Source organism: Nicotiana tomentosiformis, chromosome 2, assembly GCF_000390325.3.
Source record: "Nicotiana tomentosiformis chromosome 2, ASM39032v3, whole genome shotgun sequence".
Lineage (NCBI taxonomy): Eukaryota > Viridiplantae > Streptophyta > Magnoliopsida > Solanales > Solanaceae > Nicotiana > Nicotiana tomentosiformis.
Window position 1 is genome coordinate 72,285,526 of NC_090813.1, and position 25,776 is coordinate 72,311,301.

A 25,776-nucleotide genomic window follows, 5' to 3' on the forward strand; every position below is an offset into this window, starting at 1 on the left:
TTAAGGCAAAGGAACTAGTTCCCAAGTCTTTTTGTCTTGCAGAGCTTGAATCTCAGCTTGCATAGCTTTAACCCATCTTACATCCTTAGAAGCTTTCTGAAAGGTTTTGGGCTCAACAACAGAAGACAAAACACCCAAGTATGCCTGGTAAGAAGGAGAAAGATGATCATAGGAAACATAGTTATGGATTGGATATAAGATAGTGTTAACTAATTTCTTTGTGGTAATATAATATGTCAGCCAGACAGGTTCCTTAGATTCCCTCTGTGATCTTCTTAGGAGATTAGGATATGTGCCTGCAATAGGAGGAGAAGGTAAGGCTGTGATAGCCTCTGAATCACTGATTATAGGAGATGAGCTTTCAGTGATAATAGAAGGTTGATCTTTAGTAGCAGGTGATGTGCAATACTGTCTGAACCATGTAATTTCTCAAGAGCAAGAATAAAATCATCTGCATTTTCATCTGAGACACACAACTGCTCAGTTGTAGCAATAGGATCTTCTGTATTTGCACCTTCAATACCAAAATCATCATCAGTAGTGTTGGGAATACAGGGACAGATTTGCTTCATTAAGTCATCATTTTGAACCTTAAAGGGAAACACATATTCCCTGAATACTATATCTCTGTTGATAAAGAACTTGTGTCTATCTAAATCATAGAGGATATATCACTTAGTGACACCAGAATATCCCATAAATACTGCCTTGACAGCTCTACTAGCAAACTTATCAGTCTTGGGGTAGGGCACTTGCAAATAATAAACACCCTCGTATTTTTAGATGAGAAATAGAAGGCTTCTTGCCAAAGAAAAACTCATATGGTGACTTACCATCAAGTGCATGTGATGGTAGCATGTTAACAACATATGGTGCAGCCAGGACACAGTGTCCCCAGAATTCCATTAGGTTATGACCTTGAAATTTGAAAGCTCTTGCAACTTCAAGTAGGTGTCTATGTTTTCTCTCAGCTACACCATTTTGCTGAGGTGTATAAACACATGTTTTCTCATGAACTATTCCCATAGACCTACATAGGTCTTACATTATTGAATTCATAAACTCTCCACCATTGTCAGACCTAATTGTCTGTACTATTCCATTTAATTGTGTTTGTATCAGCTTAAGAAATGACATAAAACAATCATAACATCACTTTTAAATTGCAAGAGAAAGATCCAAGTCACACGAGAGTAATCATCTACAACTGTGAGGAAGAATTTATTACCATCAAATATTGGTGTACTGCAAGGTCCCAAATATCTAAATACAACAATTGAAAAGTTCTAGTAGATTTAGTGTTGCTAAATGGAAAAAGTTGTCTTACATGCGTAGCAATTGGACAAACATCACAACTATCTATTACAGACTTGCAATCTTCCAATTTATCTCCCAGCAGTTCCTTTAGAGATCCTCGAGATGCATGTCCTAATCTTTTATGCCATAGAAATATATCCTCATTTATTGTTTGTACACTTAGTCCTTTAACTGTTGGTTGTATATTGTTTACAGCCTTAAGAGAAGCTTTTGGGACCAGCAAGTAAAGTTTTTCTTTCTCCCTACCAATCCCCCTCACCTTCCCATTTGAGAGGTCTTGGAATATGCAAAAATCGAGGTAAAAGGAGACAAATGGTAAGTCTTTTGTTATCTTTGACACAAAAAGCAGGTTGTATGCAAACTCAGGAACATACAGTATATCATGTACTTCCCCTATTTCTGTGATTTTACAATTACCAACATGTAACACAAGTGTACAATCTCCATTAGGCAAGTGAACTCTTTTGTCTCTTGTAGGACTAATGTCCTTAACATCTATTAGCATTCCTAAATCAGCTACCATATAGTTGATTGCTCCTATATTGACTATCAAATTTTTCCTTGCTATCTTTAGCCATAAAGGAATGGGTTATATCTTTATTGAGCAGCTTCATGATTTGATCATACTGATCTGTTATGAGTTGAGGTGCTCTTTGCCAGTTCCGTTCTCTTATTGCGTCTGGTATCTCTCCTCTTCTATCATCAATACCTGTAAAGTTTGGATTAAGATTCTCAACTTGAACATTTTATGTTGTGTTTGTGTTTCCTTTCTTCTTATTCTTGAAGTCCTCAGGGTAGCCAATTATCTTATTACATCCTTCTTTTGTATGGCCTTATATGTGACAAAAATCAAATTGTACATTCCAGTTTCTCTTTGGTTTCTGATAGCTTTGGTAATTTCCTCCTTTACCAGCTAGCAAAACAGCTAGTACAGAGGCATTAGCTACTAACATCTGACTTTGCCTTTAAACAAACATTGCATATGCTTTGTTGATGCTTGGTGTTGGACTGGTCATAAGAATTTGGCTACGAGCCTGCTCATAGTTGTCATTTAAGCCCATTAGAAACTGCAATACCTTCTGTTTTTGCATGAATTCAATAAAGTTCTTTGATCCGGCACAGTCACATGGAGGAGGAACCATGCTGTCAAACTCATCCCACAAATTGTTGAGCTTAGAAAAGTAAACTGAAACATTGTCTGTTCCGTGAGTTATTGTTGATATCGCTTTGTGTAACTGATACACTCGTGATGCATTCACTTTATCAAATTGCTCTCTCAAATCCTCCCACATTTTTCTCGCATCTCTTGCATATAATATCCAGTAATCAATTCCTGCGATACTGAGCTCATAATCCACCTACTACTAAAAATTCGGTAAAAACTGATCAAAAATACCGACCAACGTTGGTCGGTAATGGCCAAAACCGATCAAAATGCGATCATTTACGTGTGGACGGTATTTTTGTGGTCGGAAAGGAATACCGACCAAAGTTGGTCTGAAATTACCGACCAAAGTTGGTCGGTCAATTAAAAAAAAAAACCGACCAAAGTTGGTCGGTATTTTAATTATGTAATAAAAAAATTCACCATTTGGGAATCGAACCGGGGTCTGTACTATGGCAGGATACTATTCTACCACTAGACCATTGGTACATTTTGTTTTAAGATTGTCTTTTATTTGATTTATACTCTTTAATTGTATTTTCGCACGAAAATAACCGACCAAAGTTGGTCGGTTTTATTAAAAAGTAAAATTACCGACCAAAGTTGGTCGGTTTTTTTAAATGACCCGCCGAATTAACCGACCAATTTTGGTCGGTTTTTTTAATATTAATTTTTATTTATATTAATTGAAAAACCGACCAAAGTTGGTCGGTTTCTTGAAACATAAATTTTGCGGGACTCAAAAATAGTTTTCCGCATTTTTGTGCCAAAGAAAACCGACCAAAGTTGGTCGGTTTCTTAAAAAAAAAAAAATATATATATATATATTTTGAAAAACCGACCAACTTTGGTCGGTTTTTTTGTCGGTCTTTTGACCGACCAAAGTTGGTCGGTCGACCTTGGTCAGTTTTTGCCGAATTTTTAGTAGTGACCCTAGGACAATAGTGTTGCATCTATCCCATTGATGACCTAGTTCCTCGTCAAAATCCCCCTTTTTTAGAGTTTCGTCGACTAACCCTAACTTATTCTTTTCTAACAGCTGGATCTCCATCGCACGACTCCAAGTGGAATAGTTTTCTGAACCAGTCAATTGAATTGAGATGATCGGAGCTCCGGTGATGTCCGGTGGGTGAAGAAACAGTGGGTGATTATGGTCAAGGTCAGTTTTCGCCGCCATTGTTAACTCTTACACACAAATTGCAATACGAAAATTGAGATTGATATGAATTTGAACAGGATCAATGATTTCAACTCGCAATCGCGATTTTACCGCTCTGATACCATGGTGAAACTTGAGTGAATCAACAATGGAGATCCTAATCTGATAATGACATAACTGAGCTTAAGAGAAGAAAAAAAGCAGAGTATTGTCTTGAGAGGAAAAATGAAAACGTGTTCTGTTACATTGAGCTAACTATACTACATATATAGACAACTCACTTCCACTAACCACCTAACTAACATTCCACGTGTACACATACTTACTACTAACAAACTGAAATAATAAGCTTCTACTACTATACACTAATGCTTCATGTAATTCCTATATCATCTCACTTTGATTTATACCGCTTATAGTTAAATTATTTGGTTTGAGGCCACGGGTAAATAATTTCGGTATATAGTACGTACTCATCTGGTGATCTGAAACCAATAAAATAGCAAATCAGATAATATCACAAAAGCAAGTCGAAAAAGAAAAGCAGTGATGACTTGGACAAACACTAAAGGTAGGAGTTTTAACTTATCTACGATTTCGAAAATAGGTTTAAGAAGAATGAAAATTGGTTAGGAGTTAGGAATCATTCTTACAAGCTTCCCCAAATTAAGTGTGCACATGATCACTTCTTTGTTAAGCAATCTAAACTAGGATTTTGATTGCTAAAATATTATATTGACATAGTATTATCGTACATGAAATGGAAAAATCTTTGAGTATAAGATCATTAATTAGTTATATACTTTTATTCTAAAGATTATTAAGTGGTAGGTTCAATCTCTCTCACCCATATCTATGCTTCAATCACAAATTCACAATGATCATGACTATTTGATATTTAATGGCGCCTTCGGGTGTTGCCACGTATTAAAATATTAAAGATTATTTATAGACTATTCAATATTTAAAATCAATCTCGATCACAATTCATAAGCAAATAGTATTTTGTATTAAAATTCAAAAAAAAAAAAAAAAAAGTTAGGACTTGACCATGACCTCGAGGCGAGGTACTCTGTATGCAATTCGAGGTGATCATAGAGCACAAAACTCAAACTATAACTTATACTATATTCGTATAGCGATTCCTAAAAGTCTAAAACCAAAGAGAAGAAACACTACCTTTCTTTCACGAATATGCAATTAAGTCCATATAATAACTAACCGTATAAGTGGAAATTCGAATGACGGAGCAAGTACGTTACTACTTTAGAATTGTAAGTCAATAAATTCGTTACATAAGATAATTTTGTCAGAAATATAAAAATCACACAAGATTGATATATATTAAGATGATTTTTTCCTACAATTTTGATTGAAAGTATTGTAATATTCGACAGAGTTAAACTAGGAATAAGAAAGGTTCAGTTGGATAATGGCCACCTCTTATTTGAATTAGTGATACTTTAATTCGAATTATGACTTCTAATTAACCATTTGATTATTCTCAAAAAGACATTGGAATTATATAAAATTATTTATAAAAAGTTTGGTCAAATTCAACGTAAGTAATTATAGAAAATAATGCAGAATAAAAAAACAATATGCAAAGAAAGTAAAATCTTAGAGCCTTCCCAGGCCACAACCCCAGCGTATAAGCTGAGTGTGACGACATATTGACACAGTTTGCGCAAAATCTTATGTACACTATTAGGGTTGGGGAGGAATAGGTGGACTATGTAACAGGTATTTGAAGAACTCGCACACACAAAACAAGTTGGGTAGAAATCTTTGTCTGCACATTGTTAGGAGTGCAATGTGATCCAGCCCCTTTGATTTTATGGCTTGGATTTGATGCTTTTGGTCCCCCAAAATTTTTCCTTTGTCTATATTTTTTCCAATATTGTTCAATCAACTTTTTTATGGTTTTCCCCCTCGACTTATAATATTCGGACGGGTCCGATTAAATTTGAATTCGCGTCAAAAAATTTCACATTGAGATTAAAGCGCTTCCTGACAAAAATAACTTTATGACCAAAAATCGAAAGAGTATTTTTCACTCTGCGGTAACCCTTGTTGGTGTTATTTAATCAACTTTAATTTCCTTAGTGGCTGAGTCTTCAGTCTTCTTTCTTCTCCTTCTTCCTCAATCAGTACCTTTGGCCCTACAATAAAACGAGACTCCCCTTTAACGTGCGCGTTGGGTTTCTTTCATGCTCTCCATTTTGGAATCTCTTGTCCCTTTGGCAGTCAGGCACTCGTTGGTGGAGAGGTTTGTTGAGTGTGGATAAGTGAGTATACATTTCTTTAATTCAGTTTATGCATTCCATATTAAAAATTCACAAATCTAATCTTATATAGATTTTGAATTCATGTCGAGTATGACTATTAAAAGAGTAAAACTCTTCCTTTTGATATACTTAATACATTTTGAGAATTCCCTATAATTAAGAGCCAAGGGTTTAACCACCCACCATATTACAGAAGGCCATTGGTGTTTAGAGAATTGTGTGTGATGTACTTCCACAGTTGATTTGACTAATGCTATACTCCTTTTTTTCTTCTTTTATGTTTACTGTACTCTTATTTTGTCGTTTATTTAGGGCATTTTCATTTGTTATATGACCCGACATTGATATATGATAAATCCTCGGTCATTAACATAATCATCCATGCATTCTCAACAACTAATGATTATAAAATCCAAATTTTATATGTCTGAATCGTATTGGTCTTGATTTAGGTCAATTTTAATAGTTTCATCTAAGAAAGTGCCGCGATTGTACGCTAATGTATACATACATATATTGTCACAACTGAAAGTTTAGATGTGAGATCATACAAATACTAGCAATATATTCAAAAGTTTTTGTGTTGTCGGTTAAGTAGTTTCTATTTTGCATTTTTAACATAAATTGCGACAATTAACGAAATATATCATTAAAACAACGTACGATTACGGGTCTTACTGTTTATTTTTACTTAGAAAAAAATGCTGATATTCTTTTATCTATATGTCAGTTAAGTGGCAACGATAAACCCATTACTGTTACCAATTGAAAAATGATTAATTCATTACAACTTGGGTTTATTAAAGATCGCAAATGGTGTTCCATTGTCAAATGTGAGATTTAATATATATGAGGCAGGGTAAGAACTTGAAATTAAATAATACGTAGCCATTATTTTTCTATTGCTTTTTGAACGACAAAACCCGATGAGGATGGGTAAAAAGCCGTCTGATAACTGTAATATTAATTAAAAACGAGAATAAGATCCAAATCTAGAGAAGAGAGTGAATAGTGTAGTATAGAGGAATTGTAATGATGGGATGTTTGGAGAATGAGAAAATCCCTTGGGAGACTACAAAATCTGTTTGTTCCCCTTAGCCATTTGCTTTCCTCTTTAATTCCCTTCTTTTTCTCCTTATTAGCTTAGCTGCCGCTAAATGTGTTTATGATTCGGTTTGGGTCGGTTTTTCTCTAAAAAGAAATTAAATTAATTAAGTTGATTTTTTAAATATTGGAATCAAACCAAACCAATTAAGTCGGTTTTTATCAAATCGGTTTTTGTCAGTTTTTTATTTTTTGTTATTTATTAATTTTTTTTAAATATGAGACATACACTACCAAACGCATATTCCGGCGACTACATTTTCAACGTAACACTATCAAACTAATTGCTCTTTGAGAAATCTATTATTTACCAAGATATATTGATGATAATTGACTCAAATAGTGATGAATAATTTAAGTACTCAATTAAAAATCGATTATTTTTAACATGAAATAAATTCTTGTACTTAGCAAAAGAAAACTATCAATCAAATTAGAAGACAAAGAATTAGATTATTATAATAGCAAAGAACTAGACCAAAAATATAAATTACTAATATGTACCATAAAAGTTCATAAACTTTATATATATATATATATATATATATATATATATATATATATATATATATATATATATATATATGGTGTAATAATAAATTTATATAGCCACTTTTATAGTCGGTTTGGTTCGATTTTTTTGATTATTTTTTTTATTAAAACCAAAACCAAACCAAATTTGATCGGTTTTTAAAATTTAAAACCAAAACCAAACCAAACTTAAAAAGTATCGATTTTTTTAGTCGGTTTGGTTCGATTTTTCAGTTTTTTTATGACCACCCCTAGCTGCCACCGCATGGTTTTCGACCATTTTGCCTCTCCCAACCACTCTTCTCGCACCTACACAAAATAGTAGGAGAAGATTAAATATAAAAGAGTGAAAAAAAAGAGCTTGAAATGTACAAGAGATAGGAATTTATATTAAGACGGACCAACATGATTAACGGTTTTATGCATATGGATATACGTATATAGAGTGCGTCTGGGTGCATGAAATATTCTCGATAATGCAAGATTCTGGGACAGATCACACGTGTAATGTAAGCAATCTTCTCTGATACAAGCATTAATAACTGATTTTTCGGCTCGAACGTCTAATTGTTAAGTCAAACAAAGATGACTTTATTGTTACTCCAAATGTCTCCCTCATACGTATACGTACATAGTACGAAATATTGTACAGTGCATGTCCAAGTCTCGAGATATAGTATTTGATAAGATAAACAAAATGTATTCCAACTAAGACTTTCGTAGTTCTAATGTGATACGAAATAAAAACAGACTGTAGCTGTAGTGGAGGTGTTTGCATCAGAAATGCTTGCCAGTAAAGCATTCCAACCAAGACTTTCGTTTTCAATTAATTGAGGTCTTCTTGCATCCTATTGGACAGACGGCTAACACAATTTTCAGCCTTAATCTGGCTGTTAAAGTATTTCTTTAAATTCTGTTTTGTTACAATGACGATTTGATACTGGTCAAAGATAAGTCGCTAGAGCCAAATCCTAAGAAAATTCAATTATCTTGACCCTTCGAATTAATGAAGAAAAAAGAGTAAACAATGGACCATTAGAGGGGGTTGGGTGGGATGGTTAAACTATTTTTATATCACATAATCATATATTTTGAGTTCGAGCTTTGAAAATCGAAATTGTTTAGTAAGAAGACTTAACTCCTTTGTAAACATATTCAGCACGAATTTAACTTAATCGAACTAATAATGACATTAAAATCGAATTCCAAAAAAGGAAAAATAAAAAAAAGTTATCCTTGGGAATAAAGCGTGGCCTGAACTATAAATCATGTACTATAGAGACTGAGAGGGAGATGTGGACATCCACATGCAGGCTCTTGTCCCTTTCTCTTGGAATTTTCCAGTATCTTAGGATATGTATTTGTTTAATACAAGTTGGACAGTTTTCTGCAAACAGCAAAATTTCCTTCTTTTCTCTTCATCATATTTATTATCAGCTACTATCATATATTACCCTCCCAAATTTTTGTCAGATTTATAAGAATATCACAAACCATTTAAAGATAGGAGAAAAACCGAGTGTATACACATCGCATTCAAACCCACCAACACAAACTAGTGCAATTGCGGGGACACTTTGTCCATACTTAGAATCTAGATTGAGTCTGCCAGAGCTACATATTTGGCTATGCAGTACTCCAATCCTTTTGTTATCCAACTTTTGCGTGTATTCTAATAAAATTTACCATCATTCTTTTGATAGTCTAGCTGTATTTAGATAATAAGACTCTAAATTTTCAAACAAAATTATTTTTTCCTCGTGGAACAAACAGTAGTTAAGACACATTTCATGAATCTGTATACGGTCAAAATCGATTAGTCCGTCGTACGGACTGGTCGGTATGGTGATACTTTGATCGAATGGCGGCTTCGTAATACCGGGTCGAGGTCCGAAGTCAGGTCATCAAGTTTCCAGTTCAAGGACCGATCAATGACAAGCTCGGCATCATTATCGAGCTCGTATCCAAATCGAACTACGGAGCGAGGCGAAATTATCAAGCCTAAGATGCATAGACCGACCGACACCGACCCCGAATCGATACTAGACTCCGAGTCAGAATCAAGCTCGAGTCAAGATCGAGAGCTCGAGTCAATATCGAGCTCACGGACAAGAGCCGTTGCAATCCCACTAGAGGAGAGAATCCTAGCATAAATTATGGAAAAACTGATTTATCATGGGTCTCCCACTATGTATTTTTAATTATATCTAAAAGTAGGATCCTTCACTGTAAAGAGGATGGCTATATTTCTGTAAATACACAGTTCTTTGCTTACATTATAAATTCAAGCACTATACACTCCTATATTGAGGAGTTATTATTTTAAGCTTCATAAATTGATTCATCTTGCTTAGTTCTAAAAATCATTTTCTTTCCAACCTTGTTTATTTTGCATTCTTTGCAATCCATATTTGATATTTCTATTTATCCTTATAATTTGTATTAAGCTATACCACATATCCTTAGAACTACGTACAAATTCAACTCTATCCGTTTTTCGGGTAAACAGTTTGGCGCCCACCGTGGGGCTAAGGATAACAGTGGTTATTTGATACAAATCTACAAAAACACGCCGTTTTGCGCTTGTTTCCGGAAGTGTCTTTGATTTCGGATTAACAATGACTAAACTATTAATTAAATGGCCTTACCTATCGAGAACGAAGCTGGTCTTCAAGATGAGAACAACAACTTGACACCCAGTACCGAAAGGCCGCTTGTCAACGTCGTTGGAGCTCAAATCCAAGTGCCGATAGACATTAATTCACATGTGGCCATTGAGGCGAACCTACATTCTGAACCTGAAAATAGCATACATGGTGGCACTCGATCTGCAGCTCGAGATACCCATAACGTCGAGGAAAACGGCGTAAGCTTGCGTATGATTTTCGAGATATTGCAAGCTCAACAGGCAGCGATATCTCAGTTGCAAAGTCAAACCTAAATACCGAGAAGGTCGGAGCCTAGTCAACCCCGAGAAATCGCCGATACAACGGAACCAGCTATAGTGAAATCAAATGAGCAGGAGTCGGGGACTAATCTCGAAATTACTAAGATGTTCGAAGAACTGATCAAATGAATAGAATCGGGAGAAAGGATGATCGAAGCAAACGACAAAAATGAGGAAACATACAACTCCACGGTTGATTAGATCCCGGGGGCACCACCAATATTGAAGGGCTTAGATTCAAAAAAATTCATACAAAAGTCTTTCCCCCCGAGCGCGGCTCCTAAACAGATCCCGAAGAAGCTCCGCATGCCCGAGATTCCTAAATATAACGGAACTACGGACCCCAACGAACATGTCACCTCATACACATGTGCCATCAAAGGGAACGATCTAGAAGATGATGACATCGAATCCGTATTGTTGAATAAATTCGGTGAAACCCTGTCAAAGGGAGCAATGATATGGTATCATAATTTGCCATCTAATTTTATCGATTCTTTTGCTATGCTTGCAGATTCCTTCGTAAAAGCACACGTCGGGGCCATAAAAGTTGAGACCAGGAAGTCGGACATGTTCAAGATAAGACAAAAGGATAACGAGATGCTAAGGGAGTTCGTATCTCGTTTTCAAATAGAACGAATGGATCTACCACCAGTCACAAACGATTGGGTTGTTCAGGCTTTCACTCAAGGTTTGAACGAACGAAGTTTGACTGCTTCACGGCGGTTGAAACATAACCTGATCAAATACCTAGCTATCTCTTGGGCCAGCGTACACAATCGGTACCAAACAAAAATTAGAGTCGAAGATAATCAGTTGGGGACTGAACCTGCTGCTCGAAGAGATATCAATCGAGAACAAGGTCCGATCAGGGACCGATACCGACGGTATAGTGGAAACCACATAATCAATGAATCAAGACATAACCCCGGACAAAGCAACAAAAGAAGTGATCGAGGTCAAGGGTCTCGGGGGCTGATGAACAGAAGTGGGTTCGACAGGCCTACCTGATCTAAGGAAGCGCCTCGGTTATTCTGAGTATAACTTCAGCATTGATGCATCCGCCATCGTGTCGGCTATCGGAGCATCAAAGACACTAAATGACCTCGACCCATGCAGACCGATCCTACCCAGAGGAATCCCAATCAATTGTGCGAATATCATGGCACCCATGGCCACAGAACGGAAGATTGCAGGCAGCTAAGAGAGGAGGTAGCCCGGTTATTCAATAAAGGGCACCTTCTAGAATTTTTAAGTGACAAGGCGAAGAACCATTTCAAAAACAGGGATTTCGGCAAGCAAAACGAACAAGAAGAACCACATTATGTCATCCACATGATCATCGGCGATGTCGATACCCCTCAAGGGCTGGTGCTTAAACGCACTAAGACATCGATTATGAGAGAAACGCGATCTCGAACTCAGGATTACGCACCCATAGGAACCTTGTCCTTCAATGATAAAGATGCAGAAGGAGTCATACAATCTCATAACGATGCATTGGTAATATCCGTACTTATGAAAAAAACTTAAGTTAAGCGTGTGTTAATTGATCCAGGTAGCTCGGCCAACATCGTTAGATAGAAGGTTGTAGAACAGCTTGGTTTACAGGACCAGGTCATACCCGCAACCCTGGTTCTAAATGGATTCAATATGGCATGTGAAACCACCAAAGGCGAGATAATTCTGCCGATAAATGTGGTCGGGACCATCCAAGAAACGAAGTTCCACGTAATTGAAGGCGACATGAGGTACAACGCACTTTTTGGAAGGTCATGGATTCACAACATGAGAGCTATACCTTCGACCCTACACCAGGTTCTTAAATTCCCAACATCGAGGGGAGTCAAAATAATGTACGGAGAACAACCGGCCATTAGAAAAATATTTGTCGTCGAGGAAGCGAATCTGATATCCTCGTCGTCGCCAAAACAGGGATCGGACTCAAAAGGGGAACGAGATGCCAAATAGCAATCACATACATCAACTTTAACCCAACCAGAAAATCAGAAGATCGATGAAGATAATAATCAAAGGATCCCTCTATCCTTCGTGCTTCCCGATGATTCCGAAGCTACCCAATCAACAATTGAAGAGTTGAAGCAAGTCATACTAATCGAGCATTTTCCCGAACGAAAGGTATACCTGGGAACGGGATTAACCCCCGAACTCAGGAAAAGGCTTATTCAATTTCTTATCAATAACATAGATTGTTTTGCTTAGTCCCATTTAGATATAACAGGGATCCCACCGGATATAACGACGCATTGGCTAAGCCTAGACCCTGGGTTCAAACCGATAAAGCAAAAGAGAAGACCCCAATCCGAGGTAAAGCACGCATTCATAAAGGACGAGGTAACGAAACTTCTCAGAATAGGGTCCATTCGGGAGGTGAAATATCCTGAATGGTTAGCCAATGTAGTTGTAGTCCCTAAAAAGGGAACAAACTTAGAATGTATATAGATTACAAGGATTTAAACAAGGCATGCCCCAAAGATTCTTTTCCAGTGCCTAACATCGATCGCATGATCGATGCCACGGCTGGCCATGAGATCCTTACTTTTCTCGATGCTTATTCCGGGTATAATCAAATCCAAATAAACCCGGAAGACCAGGAAAAGACTTCATTTGTCACCAAGTATGGAACATATTGTTATAATGTGATGCCCTTCGGGCTAAAAATATAGGAACTACTTACCAACTCCTAGTAAATAAAATATTCGAGGAACAAATAGGTAAATCAATGGAAGTTTATATTGATGACATGCTAGTTATGTCTCTGCGCGCAGAGGACCATTTGGCTCATTTGCAGGAAACATTGGAGATTTTAAGGAAATACAACATGAAGCTCAACCCCAAGAAATGTACTTTTGGGGTCGGTTCGGGAAAGTTACTCGGCTTCATGGTATCAAATCGGGGGATCGATATTAACCCCAATAAAATCAAGGCCATCGAAGACATCGCCATCGTGGACAGTGTAAAAGTCGTGCAGAGGCTAACGGGACGGATTGCTACCTTAGGCCGATTCCTTTCAAGGTCGTCAGATCGAAGTGACAAATGTTTCTCTCTACTCAAAAAGAAGAACGATTTCGCTTGGACCTCGGAATGCCAACATGCATTAGAGGAATTAAAGTGATATCTATCGAGCCCACCACTGCTTCATACTCCAAAAACAGACGAAAAACTTTGCTTGTACTTGGCAGTATCGAAAATCACGGTAAGTGGTGTCCTAGTTCGAAAAGAGCAAGGCACGTAATTTTTCGTTTATTATGTAAGTCGAACCTTAGGAGAAGTAGAAACTAGATATCCACACTTAGAAAAATTGGCACTTGCACTAATAAGTGCCTCTAGAAAGTTAAGACCGTACTTTCAATGTCACCCCATATGCGTATTGACCACTTACCCACTTCGTAATGTTTTGCACAAGCCCGAACTATCAGGCCGATTAGCCAAATGGGTCGTCGAACTCAGTGAGTACGATATCGAATATCAACCCCGTACGGCCATCAAGTCCAAATTTTAGCGAACTTCGTGGACGATTTCACGCCGACCTTTGTACCCGAAGTTGACAAAGAACTCTTATTGAAATCGGATACATCATCGGGGGTATAGACCTTTTTTACGGACGAGGCTTCGAACGTAAAAGGGTCCAGGCTAGGCATCATTTTAAAGCCGCCCACGGGTAACACCATTAGGAAATCTATCAAAACTACTAGGTTGACTAACAACGAGGCCGAGTATGAGGCCATGATTGCAGGTCTCAAGCTAGCTAAAAGCTTGGGAGCGGAAGTCATTGAAGCCAAATGTGACTCTTTACTGGTGGTAAATCAAGTAAACAAAACCTTCAAAATTTGAGAGGATAGAATGCAAAAGTATTTGGACAAACTGCATGTCAATTTTCACCATTTCAGAGAATGAACTTTACAGCATGTTCCATGAGAACAAAACAGTGAGGCCGATGCATTTGCAAATTTGGGATCATCGGTCGAGGAAGGCGAGATAAGCTCGGGGACTGTCGTTCAACTCTCGAGATCCGTGATCGAAGAAGGTCATGTCGAGATAAATTCTACAAGCTTAACCTAGGATTGGAGGAATAAGTATATTGAATACTTAAAGAATGGAAAGCTCCCATTGGACCCTAAAAATTTGAGGGCCCTACGAACCAAAGCTGCTCGATTCACATTGACTGCAGATGGAATATTATACCAAAGGACATTCGATAGACCATTGGCAGTATGCTTAGGTCCAGGAGACACCGACTACGTCCTACGTGAGGTGCACGAGGGCACTTGTGAAAATCACTCTAGTGCCGATTCTTTAGTCCGAAAAATAATCAGGGCGGGGTATTATTGGATCGATATAGACAAAGATGCAAAGGAGTTTGTTCGAAAATGTGACAAATGTCAAAGGTTTGCACCAATGATCCATCATCTCGGAGAGCAGCTTCACTCAGTCCTATCCCCATGGCCATTCATGAAATGGGGAATGGATATCGTCGGCCCCAGGTAAGGCTAAGTTCATTTTTTTATGACTGACTATTTCTCTAAATGGGTTGAAGCACAAGCGTTCGTGAAAGTAAGAGAGAAAGAGGTTATAGACTTTATCTGAGATCATATCGTATGTCGATTCAGGATACCCGCCGAAATAGTGTGTGACAATGGAAAACAGTTTGTCGGCAGCAAAGTGACGAAATTCCTCGAAGACCACAAAATAAAAAGGATATTATCAACACCGTATCACCTTAGTGGGAACGTATATGCCAAATCAACGAACAAAACTATCATTCAAAACCTAAATAAAAGGTTGAACGACGCTAAGGGAAAATGGAGAGAAATTCTACCCGAAGTTCTTTGGGCATATCGAACATATCAAAATCTAGTACGGGGGCAACCCCGTTCTCCTTAGTATATGACTCTGAAGCCTTGATTCCAGTCGAAGTCGGGGAACCCAGTTCCAGGTTTCGATATACAACAGAAAAGTCAAATAACGAGGCAATGAACACTAGCCTCGAATTATCGGATGAGAAATGAGAAGCTGCTCTCGTCCAATTGGCCGTCCAAAAGCAGCGAATCGAAAGATACTATAATCGAAGAACCAAGCTTCGCCATTTTAAACTCTGGGACTTAGTGCTAAGGAAAGTCACCCTCAGTTCCTGAAATCCAAACGAAGGAAAACTAGGACCGAACTGGGAAGGACCGTATACGGTCAAAATCGATTAGTCCGTTGTATGGACTGGTCGGTATGGTGATACTTTGATCGAAAGGCGGCTTCGTAATACCGGGTCGAGGTTCGAAGTCAGGTCATCAAGCTTCGAGTTCAAGGACCGATCAATGACAAGCTCGGCATCATTATCAAGCTCGTATCCAAATCGAACTACGGGGAGAGGCGAAATTATCGAGCCTAAGATGCATAGACCAACCGATACCGACCCCGAATCGATACCAGACTCCGAGTCAGAATCAAGCTCGAGTCAAGATCGAGAGCTCGAGTCCATATCGAATTCACGGACAAGAGTCGTTGCAATCCCACTAGAGGAGAGAATCCTGACAGGAATTATGGAAAAGCTGATTTATCATGGTTCTCCCGTTATGTATTTTTAATTATATCTAAAAGTAGGACCCTCCACTATAAAGAGGATGACTACATTTCTGTAAATACACAGTTCTTTGCTTATATTGTAAGTTCAAGCACCATACACTCCTATATTGAGGAGATATTTTTTTAAGTTTATAAATTGATTCATCTTGCTTAGTTCTAAAAATCATCTTCTTTCCAACCTTGTTTATTTTGCATTCTTTGCAATCCGTATTTGATATTTCTATTTATCCTTACAATTTGTATTAAGTTATATCACATATCGTTAGAACTACGTTCAAATTCAACTTTATCCGTTTTTCGGGTAAACAAAATCTTTATATCAATTAAATCGAAGATAAACAATCTTTTTTATGAAGACGATTAATATGTAAAGGTTGGAATTCGTGTCATTTAAATCTGAAGCATATTTCCAAATCCTCTCACTCAAAATTGTGATGTCAACAAATTTGCAATAAAAACATTAAAGGAAAGGAAAGTACAGATTGTACTATTTTGATGCATTTTGGACACAGGCTCAATAATAATGACATTATGCCACGATATTGGATGACAACCGATCATGTAATAGACTACACTAGATATAAGATGAAGTGACATTTCCATATATATAGGGGTTGCACAATACATTATATACACACCTTTGTTCATTAATTAGGAACGTATATCTTATAACATTATCACAACATAATTTAATTAATTAAGCTGTAGTTACATGCGATACTACGTACTTTTATAATCTATAACTAGTGATGAATGTAATAAATTAATTAATTAAAGTGGAGTGGGATTTACTGTCTCGCGTTTGTGCCTCGGATATTGAGCTCTAGGGATTCCCTCGTATCTATCTAGCTAAGACTACAACTACTACTATCTGTCTGTGTTCATCTAAATTTAAACAAAGAATGTATAGTTACATTACTTAGTGATGTTGGGTTTCTGGCTTTTTACTTTATTCAACTACTAGAGAATATTTTGTTTCTTTCTTGAAACTCTCGAGATTCATCTATCATATGCTGCTTGCTTTACTTCTCTGTCCTCTTCTTATACTAAGAATGTCTTTCCATATATTTTAATCTTTCTCTTTCCTAAAATTATTTAACAAATAGACAAGTTTATTCAAGACCAAACCCTTCACGTGAAATTAGCAATAAAGAATGATTTACAAAAAAAATTGTTTGTTTAATTAATTCTTTCTTTTTCTTTCTCTAAATATTTGTTCAAACCGTCAACAAAAGAAGACTCACGTCGCCACCTAGCTTTGTCTGCTTACTCTTTGTTTCGAAGAGATTCCTTTTAGAAGAGAAGATCAAAGAAGAAAGCAAGAAAAAAAAAATATGCTAGGAGACTGTGAGAAGATGGTACTCATCCCTTCTTCCACTACTAATGAATGGCCACAGGTTTTTTCCTTTCTCTTTCTCAATTATTAGACTAAAAACCCCATGACCCCATCTTTGTCTTTTAGCTTTTGGAAGAGAATATCTTTTTTTACTTCTGTTGTTATTTTTACTCTAAACCTACCACTCATCTATTCTTCTTTGATTTCTCTTTCTCTCTTTCGTAGCAAAATAATCAGACAGATGAGAAAACATTGATGATGTCCTCAAATGGTGGTAGTGATATGGAGAAACCAATTCAAGATCCACAGCAGCAACATCAACAACAACCGCCGCTTAAATGTCCTCGTTGTGATTCATCAAATACTAAGTTTTGTTACTACAATAATTACAGTTTGTCTCAGCCAAGACACTTTTGCAAGGCTTGTAAAAGGTATTGGACTAGAGGAGGAACCTTAAGAAATGTTCCAGTGGGAGGTGGCTGTAGGAAAAACAAGAGAATCAAGAGACCATCAGCTTCTTCATCTTCTACTCATGATATAACTATTACTTCATCTTCAGCTCTAAATAATAATATTTCAGCTCCAAACCCTAGCCATCATCATCAGATTCACGGATCTCATAATATTGATCTATCTTCTACAACCTCATCAAATCATCTTAATCCTTTATTTTATGGGTTAACCACTGAGCGTTCTGATCTCAATAACAATCCATTTGCAAGGCTTTTCAGTTCTAGGGTTTCGAGTGCAACAGACGAGGGACAAGTGTATTCTCTAACGGACAGTATCCCTGGATTGGATCGTCGTCTGGGGCTAGGGTTTTCTTCTTCTTCAGGGCTCATGGCTGAGAATAATTATGGGCATGGAATCAATTCCATTAAGCAAATCCAAGATGTTATGACTAATTCTAATGCCACTAATTCAAGTTCACTTCTTTCGAGCTACCCCATGTTTGGATCTTCATCAACTTCAAGCTCAACTTCAACTATGGCTTCCCTCATAGCTTCAAGCCTTCAGCGACAGAAGTTCATCTCCAACGGTAACAATTTTCATGGCTCGGCTCCTTTTGAGGATTTGCAAATGTCAGGGAATAATAATAATAATAATAATGTTGAAAGTGGAAATGGGATGACAATGTTGAAAGAAGAGAAAATGGAAAGTGGTGGTCAGAACAGGCTGAACTGGAATAATCTTTCTAACCATCAGAATCATCAGATTCATGAACAAATAATGAATACCTCTGATCCTTCACTTTCTTGGAATGGTGCTTGGCTTGATCCTTCTAATATGGGGTCTAATTCAGTCCCTTCTCTCATCTAGGACAAGAGCATTTGTCTCTTTTTTTTCTTTTTTCTTTTATCTTGATCTCCCTCTCCTTTTTATTAACATGTGTCTTTCGTAGCTAGGTAGGTACTTTTTAGCTATCTTGTTCGGATCCTTCAAGAATATCGTCGAACATGTTTCGAAACCTTAGAAAATGCATTGACGAAATTTTTAGAGTATCCGAACAGCATAGCTTTTTATTTGTCTTATTTTTCTCCTTCTACTAAAATGTCAAGACTGTAGAAAAAAGAGAACAACATGACTTCATATTGATGGGAGGAGTTGGATCGGAGTGATCATGTCAGCTGCAAGAATATTTCAGCCTGCTATTTTTACAGTCAAAGGGTTGAAAGAAATCTCTCATTTTGCGCTGAGAGGAACCTCGGATCCCTTTCATCTCGTCAAATCAAGTTTACTTAATTATATATGAAGACAAATTTCAGAGTTGACGAAGAAGCTGAAGTTGAGGAACCTGAGTACCATTTCTAATTCCAGTGAGTGAATTTTAATTTTAATGTTAATCTTATGCTGTATGTATATAGATGCATGACATTGCGATTTTTCTTGATGTATTTTTCAGAATGTGTATTTGGTTTTGGGTGGGGGTTACAATGTTGGAGTTCTCGTACAAGAGGAACCAATGATAAATTTTTTATTTTTCTTTTTTCCATTTTACTGGAAAGAATTTCCTCCTTGTAGTTTAGGGGAAAATGGTTGGGTATATTTGGGTATAGAAGAGAGGGAGAGACGTTGTTGTTTTAATATGATTATCATGTTATTAAGTTGGCATTGCCATTTTCTTGCTTATTTCGTTCATCATTTTTGTTTACGACTTTCACATACTAGCACTCTTGATTTCCTATGTGAATTTGACTCAAATGCATAATAATTTACACAGAAAAAGCGGTTTAATTTGTTGCGAAAGGACACATTGATTTGATTTAACCATTGATTTCACAGTGGCACTGCACATAATTTTCGGGGTGAATTGATTTTCTTTAACTTTAAAATAATTTAAAATAATTGTTTACATATTTAAAAGTGGGAAGCATGCTCATGTTGATTCAATATTTGTGTGGGGATATTCTTCTTTACCTGACAATTTGCTTTTCCCCTCCAAGCTTCAAACAAGACATACCACATTCTAAAAGCTTGTTCAGAAGAAATAAATAAATAAATAAAAAACTTGTTATGTCACGTTTTTCAACTTTTATCCTATGACATTGTACCAGCCCACTCATCTTATCCCTATCACATTAGTGTAATTAGCAGAAATTTGCGTGAGTAGTATTTAGCGACCTGTTACCATTCGACTTGTATATAATTTTATTTGAAATTGGGGGCATTGAGGGATTAAGGTTTTATTTTTTATTTCAAAATGATGTTTATTTTGTAATTGTTTTTGTAGACTATCTCCAAATGCGTATTTTTAAAGAAAAATATATTATCCACGTATATGACTATATGTATGTATACATATAAATTTCCATATTCAACGAATGACACTATTCATCGTGGCTCGAGCATCAATTATAGTATCTATAGTTTGATTATCAACTGTGACAAATCTAATACATGAACAAATCAATACGTTTTAATTTTTGCAACTAAAGATCTATACTAGAATGCGTGGTCTACATACTGTTACCTTTTCTTTTGGTAAAAAAGACATACATATATACCGTCATTCTTGATACAAAAACATTCGGACTTTTTTATGGAAAAGAAAGTATGTGAAGCTCTAATTTTAAGTGTTTTTCCTTTATATAATTAACCAATAAGTAAAGAAGATCCGATTGATCAATAATGTGTAGAGAAGTTTACTAAACACTGCTTTATGATTTTTTGGTCACTAAATTTCTCCTTACAGAGAAAAAAAAAAGGTGGTTGAGGTGGAAAGAGATACTTTAATAAGCTTTTTAAACCAAAATTTGAAATCAAGGCTTCCTTGTCAAGATGAATATAATATTAGTGTACAAGTTCTATATTTTGATAGTGTAAAATATATTTAATGATTATACAAACTTTTTTTTTTGCATCTCCAGTGGGTAAACTTAAAAACTTAATAGTTTTACATATTGGAAACCAATAGCCTTTCGCAGCTTTCCCTTTTAGTACTTACTCCACTGTGTATGTCGTGATGGAATGTTTTGGTGGTATAATTTGTCTCATAATAACATCCACTAGTGAGGTACGGGGAGGGTAGTTTGTACGCAGACCTTACCTCTACTCTGGGATAGAGAGGCTGTTTCCGATAGACGAGGCCCTCGGCTCCCTCCCTCCAAGAACTCCTCACCTTACTCTTGGGGTGACTCAAACTCACAACCTCTTAGTTATAAGTGGAGAGATGCTCACCACCAGACCAACCATTCTTATCTTGTCCGGTAATACTTTTCATTAAAACATGAGTCAAAGACAGACATTACAAACCTGGTACTACTAATTAAGTACTAGTTGTACCATGCCAGTTCAAATGTGTCATCATTTGACTGTTGACTGAAATGCTTCAGTTTATATTCTGTTCTGATTTTTGCCTCCGTTAGGTGATGGACTTTTTGCTTATCCCTATTTTTTTTTTCCAGCTCCACTAACATAGAATCTAGTCAAATTGAAAATTTCCAAAGTAGACTACAATTTCTATATTTTTTTTTTGTCTATTGAAACCATTATCATCGATCAAATTTGATGAACCTCAGCAACGTAATTTTGACGGAACGCTTCATAGTCAAATTGACTATTCATTTCACAAGGAAAAAAAAATTATGTTTTATGCTTTCAATTTTTATAAACCGGAGTTGAGGGCTAGCACACTTGGTGAACGGGCGCCTTCGAAGATAAGATTGAAGGTTTAACCTACATCAACGTTATCAGGGGCGGAGCTAGAGTGTCGGAAACGGGTTCGGTCGAACCCAATATCTTTGGTTCGAACCTTGTATTTGTCTTAAAAAATCCATTGAATATGTATAAATTATTAATTTGAAACCCAATGACTTAAAACGATTCGAATCCTAAACCCATAAATTTGAAAACCTGGCTACGACTCTAAGCGTAACATCCTCTTTCTTCCCCTCTCCCTGATGTAATAAAAAAAAATTTAAAAGTTATCACAAACCAATAATGCTACATGCATAGTAATTTTTTTGGTGTTTTTTTTATAGTTTCTTTTGGTGGTGGTAGAGGCTTGTCGGTGAAGGGAAAGGAAAGAGAAGATCAGGTGATAATTAAAGGCTTCCAGATATTTATTTCTTCACTGATTCATTTTCATTGTCTCGCAAAATTTTATATTTTTTTTGCTCCAAAAAGTTATGGTAAGTATTAAAGTTGATAGATTTTCGCTGGTATTGGAATTGAATGTAAAAAACAAGACAAAACGAAACAGAAAAGGATAAAGGAGAAACAAAGATCTGAAGAAATACAAGTGCAGATCTCAAAATTTTCAAAGCAGAAATGAGAGAATCACTACTTGGACGACCCAGAGGGCGCCCGTACCGGCGGCGATGCCTCATATGGCGGCAGCCTGGATATCGGTGGATTGGGGACGGAGTTTGGGGCTGAGAAACTTGAAGAGTCCGTTACCTTTATTTTCATTGTATTCAATGTATCTCGCTGTATTCCATGTATTTCATTGTATTAACAAATTTAGTTTTTTCTACTTTTTCAATATATTCACTGTATTTAAATGTATTAAATTTAATTATATAATTTTAAAGCTTCACTTTGTTTCACTGTTTTGTCCAGCAGTATATATTCAGCAATATGTATTCAATGTATTGTAGAATGTATTCATATATATTTTTAATTAATATAATTTATGTATTCAGATGTAAATATGTATTCAAATGTATCTACAGTATGTATTCATATGTTTTTGCACTATAGATGACCTGTTATACTTCATGTATTCAATTTATTGTATGTATTTAACTGTATTCAATGTAATTATATAATTTCAATATATAAATCTATTTGTAAAAGATACCATTAAAAATATTTTAGTAAAGATACCACTAAAAAAAGAAAGGATGGATTGAATCTCTGAAGATTGCTCTGTTTTTGAGGTATTTTTCGGCTGAGAATCTTTTCTATAACTGAAAATACAATTTTTGCGTGTTATAATTGAGTTTGTTGAGTTATATTAGGAGTCTATCGCGTTAATTGATTCACTTACCGTTTTTAAACAGCTGAAGACCTTTTTTTCGCAGATTTCCATTACTGTATTCACGAATACAGCTCGCGAATACATATGAATACAGTCTATGTTTAGCTGGACTTCCTTGTTTTCCGCCGAATTTTGCTAATGTATTCATGAATACAATAGCTTGAATACATCGAATACACTCTATAACAAGTGAAAACATAATTATAGGAAGTAATTAAGTAAATGGTAGCTATAGCAAGTTAATAGCCACTAAACAATAGTCATTTATGAAAATCTCTCTTTTTAAGATACCAACTCTACCGCTAACTTCAAACTTCAAAAATTTCATTAAAATCTTTTTGCTTTGATATTATTATTATTATTATTATTATTATTATTATTATTATTATTATTATTATTATTATTTATATTGTTTAGAAAAATATTTAGCAGAAAAAGAAATTTAAGCAAAGAAGGTCATAATGGGCTTTGTGCTCTTATGATACCGACAACGAACTTTTAAATATGGGCCTTACACCATGTCTCGTCAGTCGTGGAATAAAGCCCAGAAACTATTCTACTCTTTTGGTAAAACCAACATTGTATACCTTTTTTCCTTTCTTTTTACGAAAAAACCATACGTAATTTTCAATTCTTCTACATTGACCTCTAGCTTTCAGATTCTCAGATATGAACCTCCACGATAAATTTAATCTTCAATTGCAGTGACTAAAAATCGATCTAAATTACTTTTTGGTGAAAGTGAAAAATGATTAGCTTAGTATCGGAAACTACATAACAAGTACAATAAAACACAATGTTTTTAAAATAAAGAATAAGATCTGAAAGGTATAACTAGAGTTATTTTTGACGCTCAGATTATTGAATAGGTGATTTAATTTACGAAACATATAACACTGATGTTTTACAGATTATAATGTTTTCTTAGAAATTGTAGTGTCCAGGACATTGCATGTACTATAATTAGTCCATCAGTTATTTGCTACTTCATACAAATATAAGTATCGAGTAATTACTATTTACTAAATTTTAGTCAAATAGAAAGAATTCAACTAATCTTGTCTCCTTTGGGAACTAATGCATGCAAGTATTAATTCTCAACGTTGTTACTCTAACTCTTCGATCGATTGTAAAAGGGGCATGAATTATAAGTTATGAAATCTTCTATGACAAGTCAAGAATGTTGGTTCGTTTGATATTTGTCTGCATATCAACCATTCTACCTAATTAATTAAATTAAACATTACACAACATTTTAAACTTTAGGCAAAGATAATGAGAAACTTCCAAATGTTCAAAACTACTAACATTGTCCTGTTATTGCTGACTGTTTCCGCGGCGACTCAAAGTTCCTACCTGGATTAACAGTGATAGAAATATGAAAAAAGTATGTGAAATAAGTAATTAATATTCACATTAGAAAAAGATCAGCTGAAGATTTAAATATTCAGATAATCAAGAAAGGACTAGCTGAGGAATTAAATTGGAAGAAAACAAAAAGAATCTGAGGTTAGAATGTACAAAAAATTCCAAGGTATTATAGTCATTAGCTTAAATGTAAATTAAGATTAAAGCAAAGCCAATGATATGGAGGCCAGGAAGTCCGAGAAAACCAAAGATTCTGAGTGAACAAAATTCCAAAAAGAAGTTGTGGTCATTAGCTCAAATTAAAGGGTAACTTAAAAGCAAAACTAATGATAATATAAGGCGAACAAGTTTCAGAGAAGCATCAAATCCATTGTTCACATACGAAAAGGAAGCCAAAGATTATAATCTGGTCAATTAGTTTATGAACACTAACTTATTTACATGTTTGGCGGACATTCGAAGCGTTATAAGTTAAACTGGTCATTCTTAACTTTTAACTTTTTAACTTATAAATACTTTTGATTTGATCAAATATTTTATTATTTTATCCCTAAAATTTTTACTAATTCTCAAAATAGAGAGCTCCTAACTCCCTCTCCATTCTATTTTCGTCTTTCGTTCTTCTACTTGTACATATACTTTTTAATTTATTTGTAAATAACTTTAAGGACATTATCATAACATGAAAAATTCTTTATTAGCACTTGTTTCAACAATTAGCTTGTTACTAGTTTTAGCATTTCTATGCAAACTGCCAAATATATATATAATTGCTTATTTATAAAATTTGTTTCAATATCAAAAAGTATTTTTTTAATATTTAATAGAACTTATCATCTATTTTAAATCGGCTAATCCAAATGGACGCTATGTCAGTATTAATTTTGACAAATATCTTAAAATATTAAAACTTCACTAAATAATGTTTTGAGAAACAATGGTAAAGTAGGGCATCACTTTAACCTCACTGAACATAAGATAGAGAAAGTAAGCATATATCCTCTTCACTATAAACGTATGAAATACAAAAATAGCTAAGGTAAACAATAAAAGGGAATGATGAGGCCCATTTTATCCAAACAAAAATATAATTCTTCTTTTTGCTGTTGTGCTTAGGTCTAATTAGGGTTTTTTTTCACTTTTAGTCCGCGCCAGAAACTATTTATATTTAGTAGCCAAAAAAATATATATAATTTATATCATTTTTGTATATAACATACATAATATATATACATACAAGAAATATATATATATATTTTCGGCTATTATTTTGAAAGTGACTATACAGTGTCATTTTCCGTGTCATTTTCCCGTCTAATTATGTAATGCTTGGAAAGAGCCAGCCTCTCCTAATTTGGGGATCCAAGGATTCTAACAATGGCACTTAGGAGACACCAAAAATGGGGTATGATCATCATCTTCAAGTAGTACTCAATTGTCAATAAGCCAGATGTAAACGTGCTATGGATGGTCCTAAAAGA

The 25,776-nt window shown here is 35.5% G+C and overlaps 3 protein-coding genes across 3 annotated transcripts; 1 reads left to right on the forward strand and 2 right to left on the reverse strand.

The window, feature by feature from the left end:
* On the reverse strand, window positions 1–1,822 carry LOC138905033 (uncharacterized). Its single transcript, XM_070193537.1, has 4 exons — window positions 1,328–1,822; window positions 834–984; window positions 410–652; window positions 1–296 (listed from the first exon to the last, which is right to left on the reverse strand). The coding sequence occupies exons 1-4, from the start codon at window positions 1,820–1,822 to the stop codon at window positions 1–3; spliced, it is 1,185 nt and encodes a 394-aa protein (XP_070049638.1).
* Window positions 1,823–2,282: 460 nt separating this feature from the next.
* On the reverse strand, window positions 2,283–2,609 carry LOC138905034 (uncharacterized). The gene has a single exon (XM_070193538.1). It carries the CDS (start codon window positions 2,607–2,609, stop codon window positions 2,283–2,285), a length of 327 nt encoding a protein of 108 aa, XP_070049639.1.
* Window positions 2,610–17,337: 14,728 nt separating this feature from the next.
* Window positions 17,338–19,575, forward strand: LOC104114401 (dof zinc finger protein DOF1.4). The gene is made up of 2 exons (XM_009624846.4): window positions 17,338–17,506; window positions 17,671–19,575. The coding sequence occupies exons 1-2, from the start codon at window positions 17,444–17,446 to the stop codon at window positions 18,763–18,765; spliced, it is 1,158 nt and encodes a 385-aa protein (XP_009623141.1). The 5' UTR covers window positions 17,338–17,443; the 3' UTR covers window positions 18,766–19,575.
* The last annotated feature ends 6,201 nt before the right edge of the window (window positions 19,576–25,776 follow it).

Coding starts and splice junctions, on each gene's coding strand:
- LOC104114401 (XM_009624846.4), top strand. CDS start 17,444: ATGCTAGGAGACTGTGAGAAGATGGTACTCATCCCTTCTTCCACTACT. Junction 17,507..17,670: donor CTACTAATGAATGGCCACAG/GTTTTTTCCTTT, acceptor TCTCTTTCGTAG/CAAAATAATCAGACAGATGA.
- LOC138905033 (XM_070193537.1), bottom strand. CDS start 1,822: ATGCTAATAGATGTTAAGGACATTAGTCCTACAAGAGACAAAAGAGTT. Junction 653..833: donor ACCATCACATGCACTTGATG/GTAAGTCACCAT, acceptor TCTATGATTTAG/ATAGACACAAGTTCTTTATC. Junction 297..409: donor GAAATTACATGGTTCAGACA/GTATTGCACATC, acceptor CTCCTATTGCAG/GCACATATCCTAATCTCCTA.
- LOC138905034 (XM_070193538.1), bottom strand. CDS start 2,609: ATGTGGGAGGATTTGAGAGAGCAATTTGATAAAGTGAATGCATCACGA.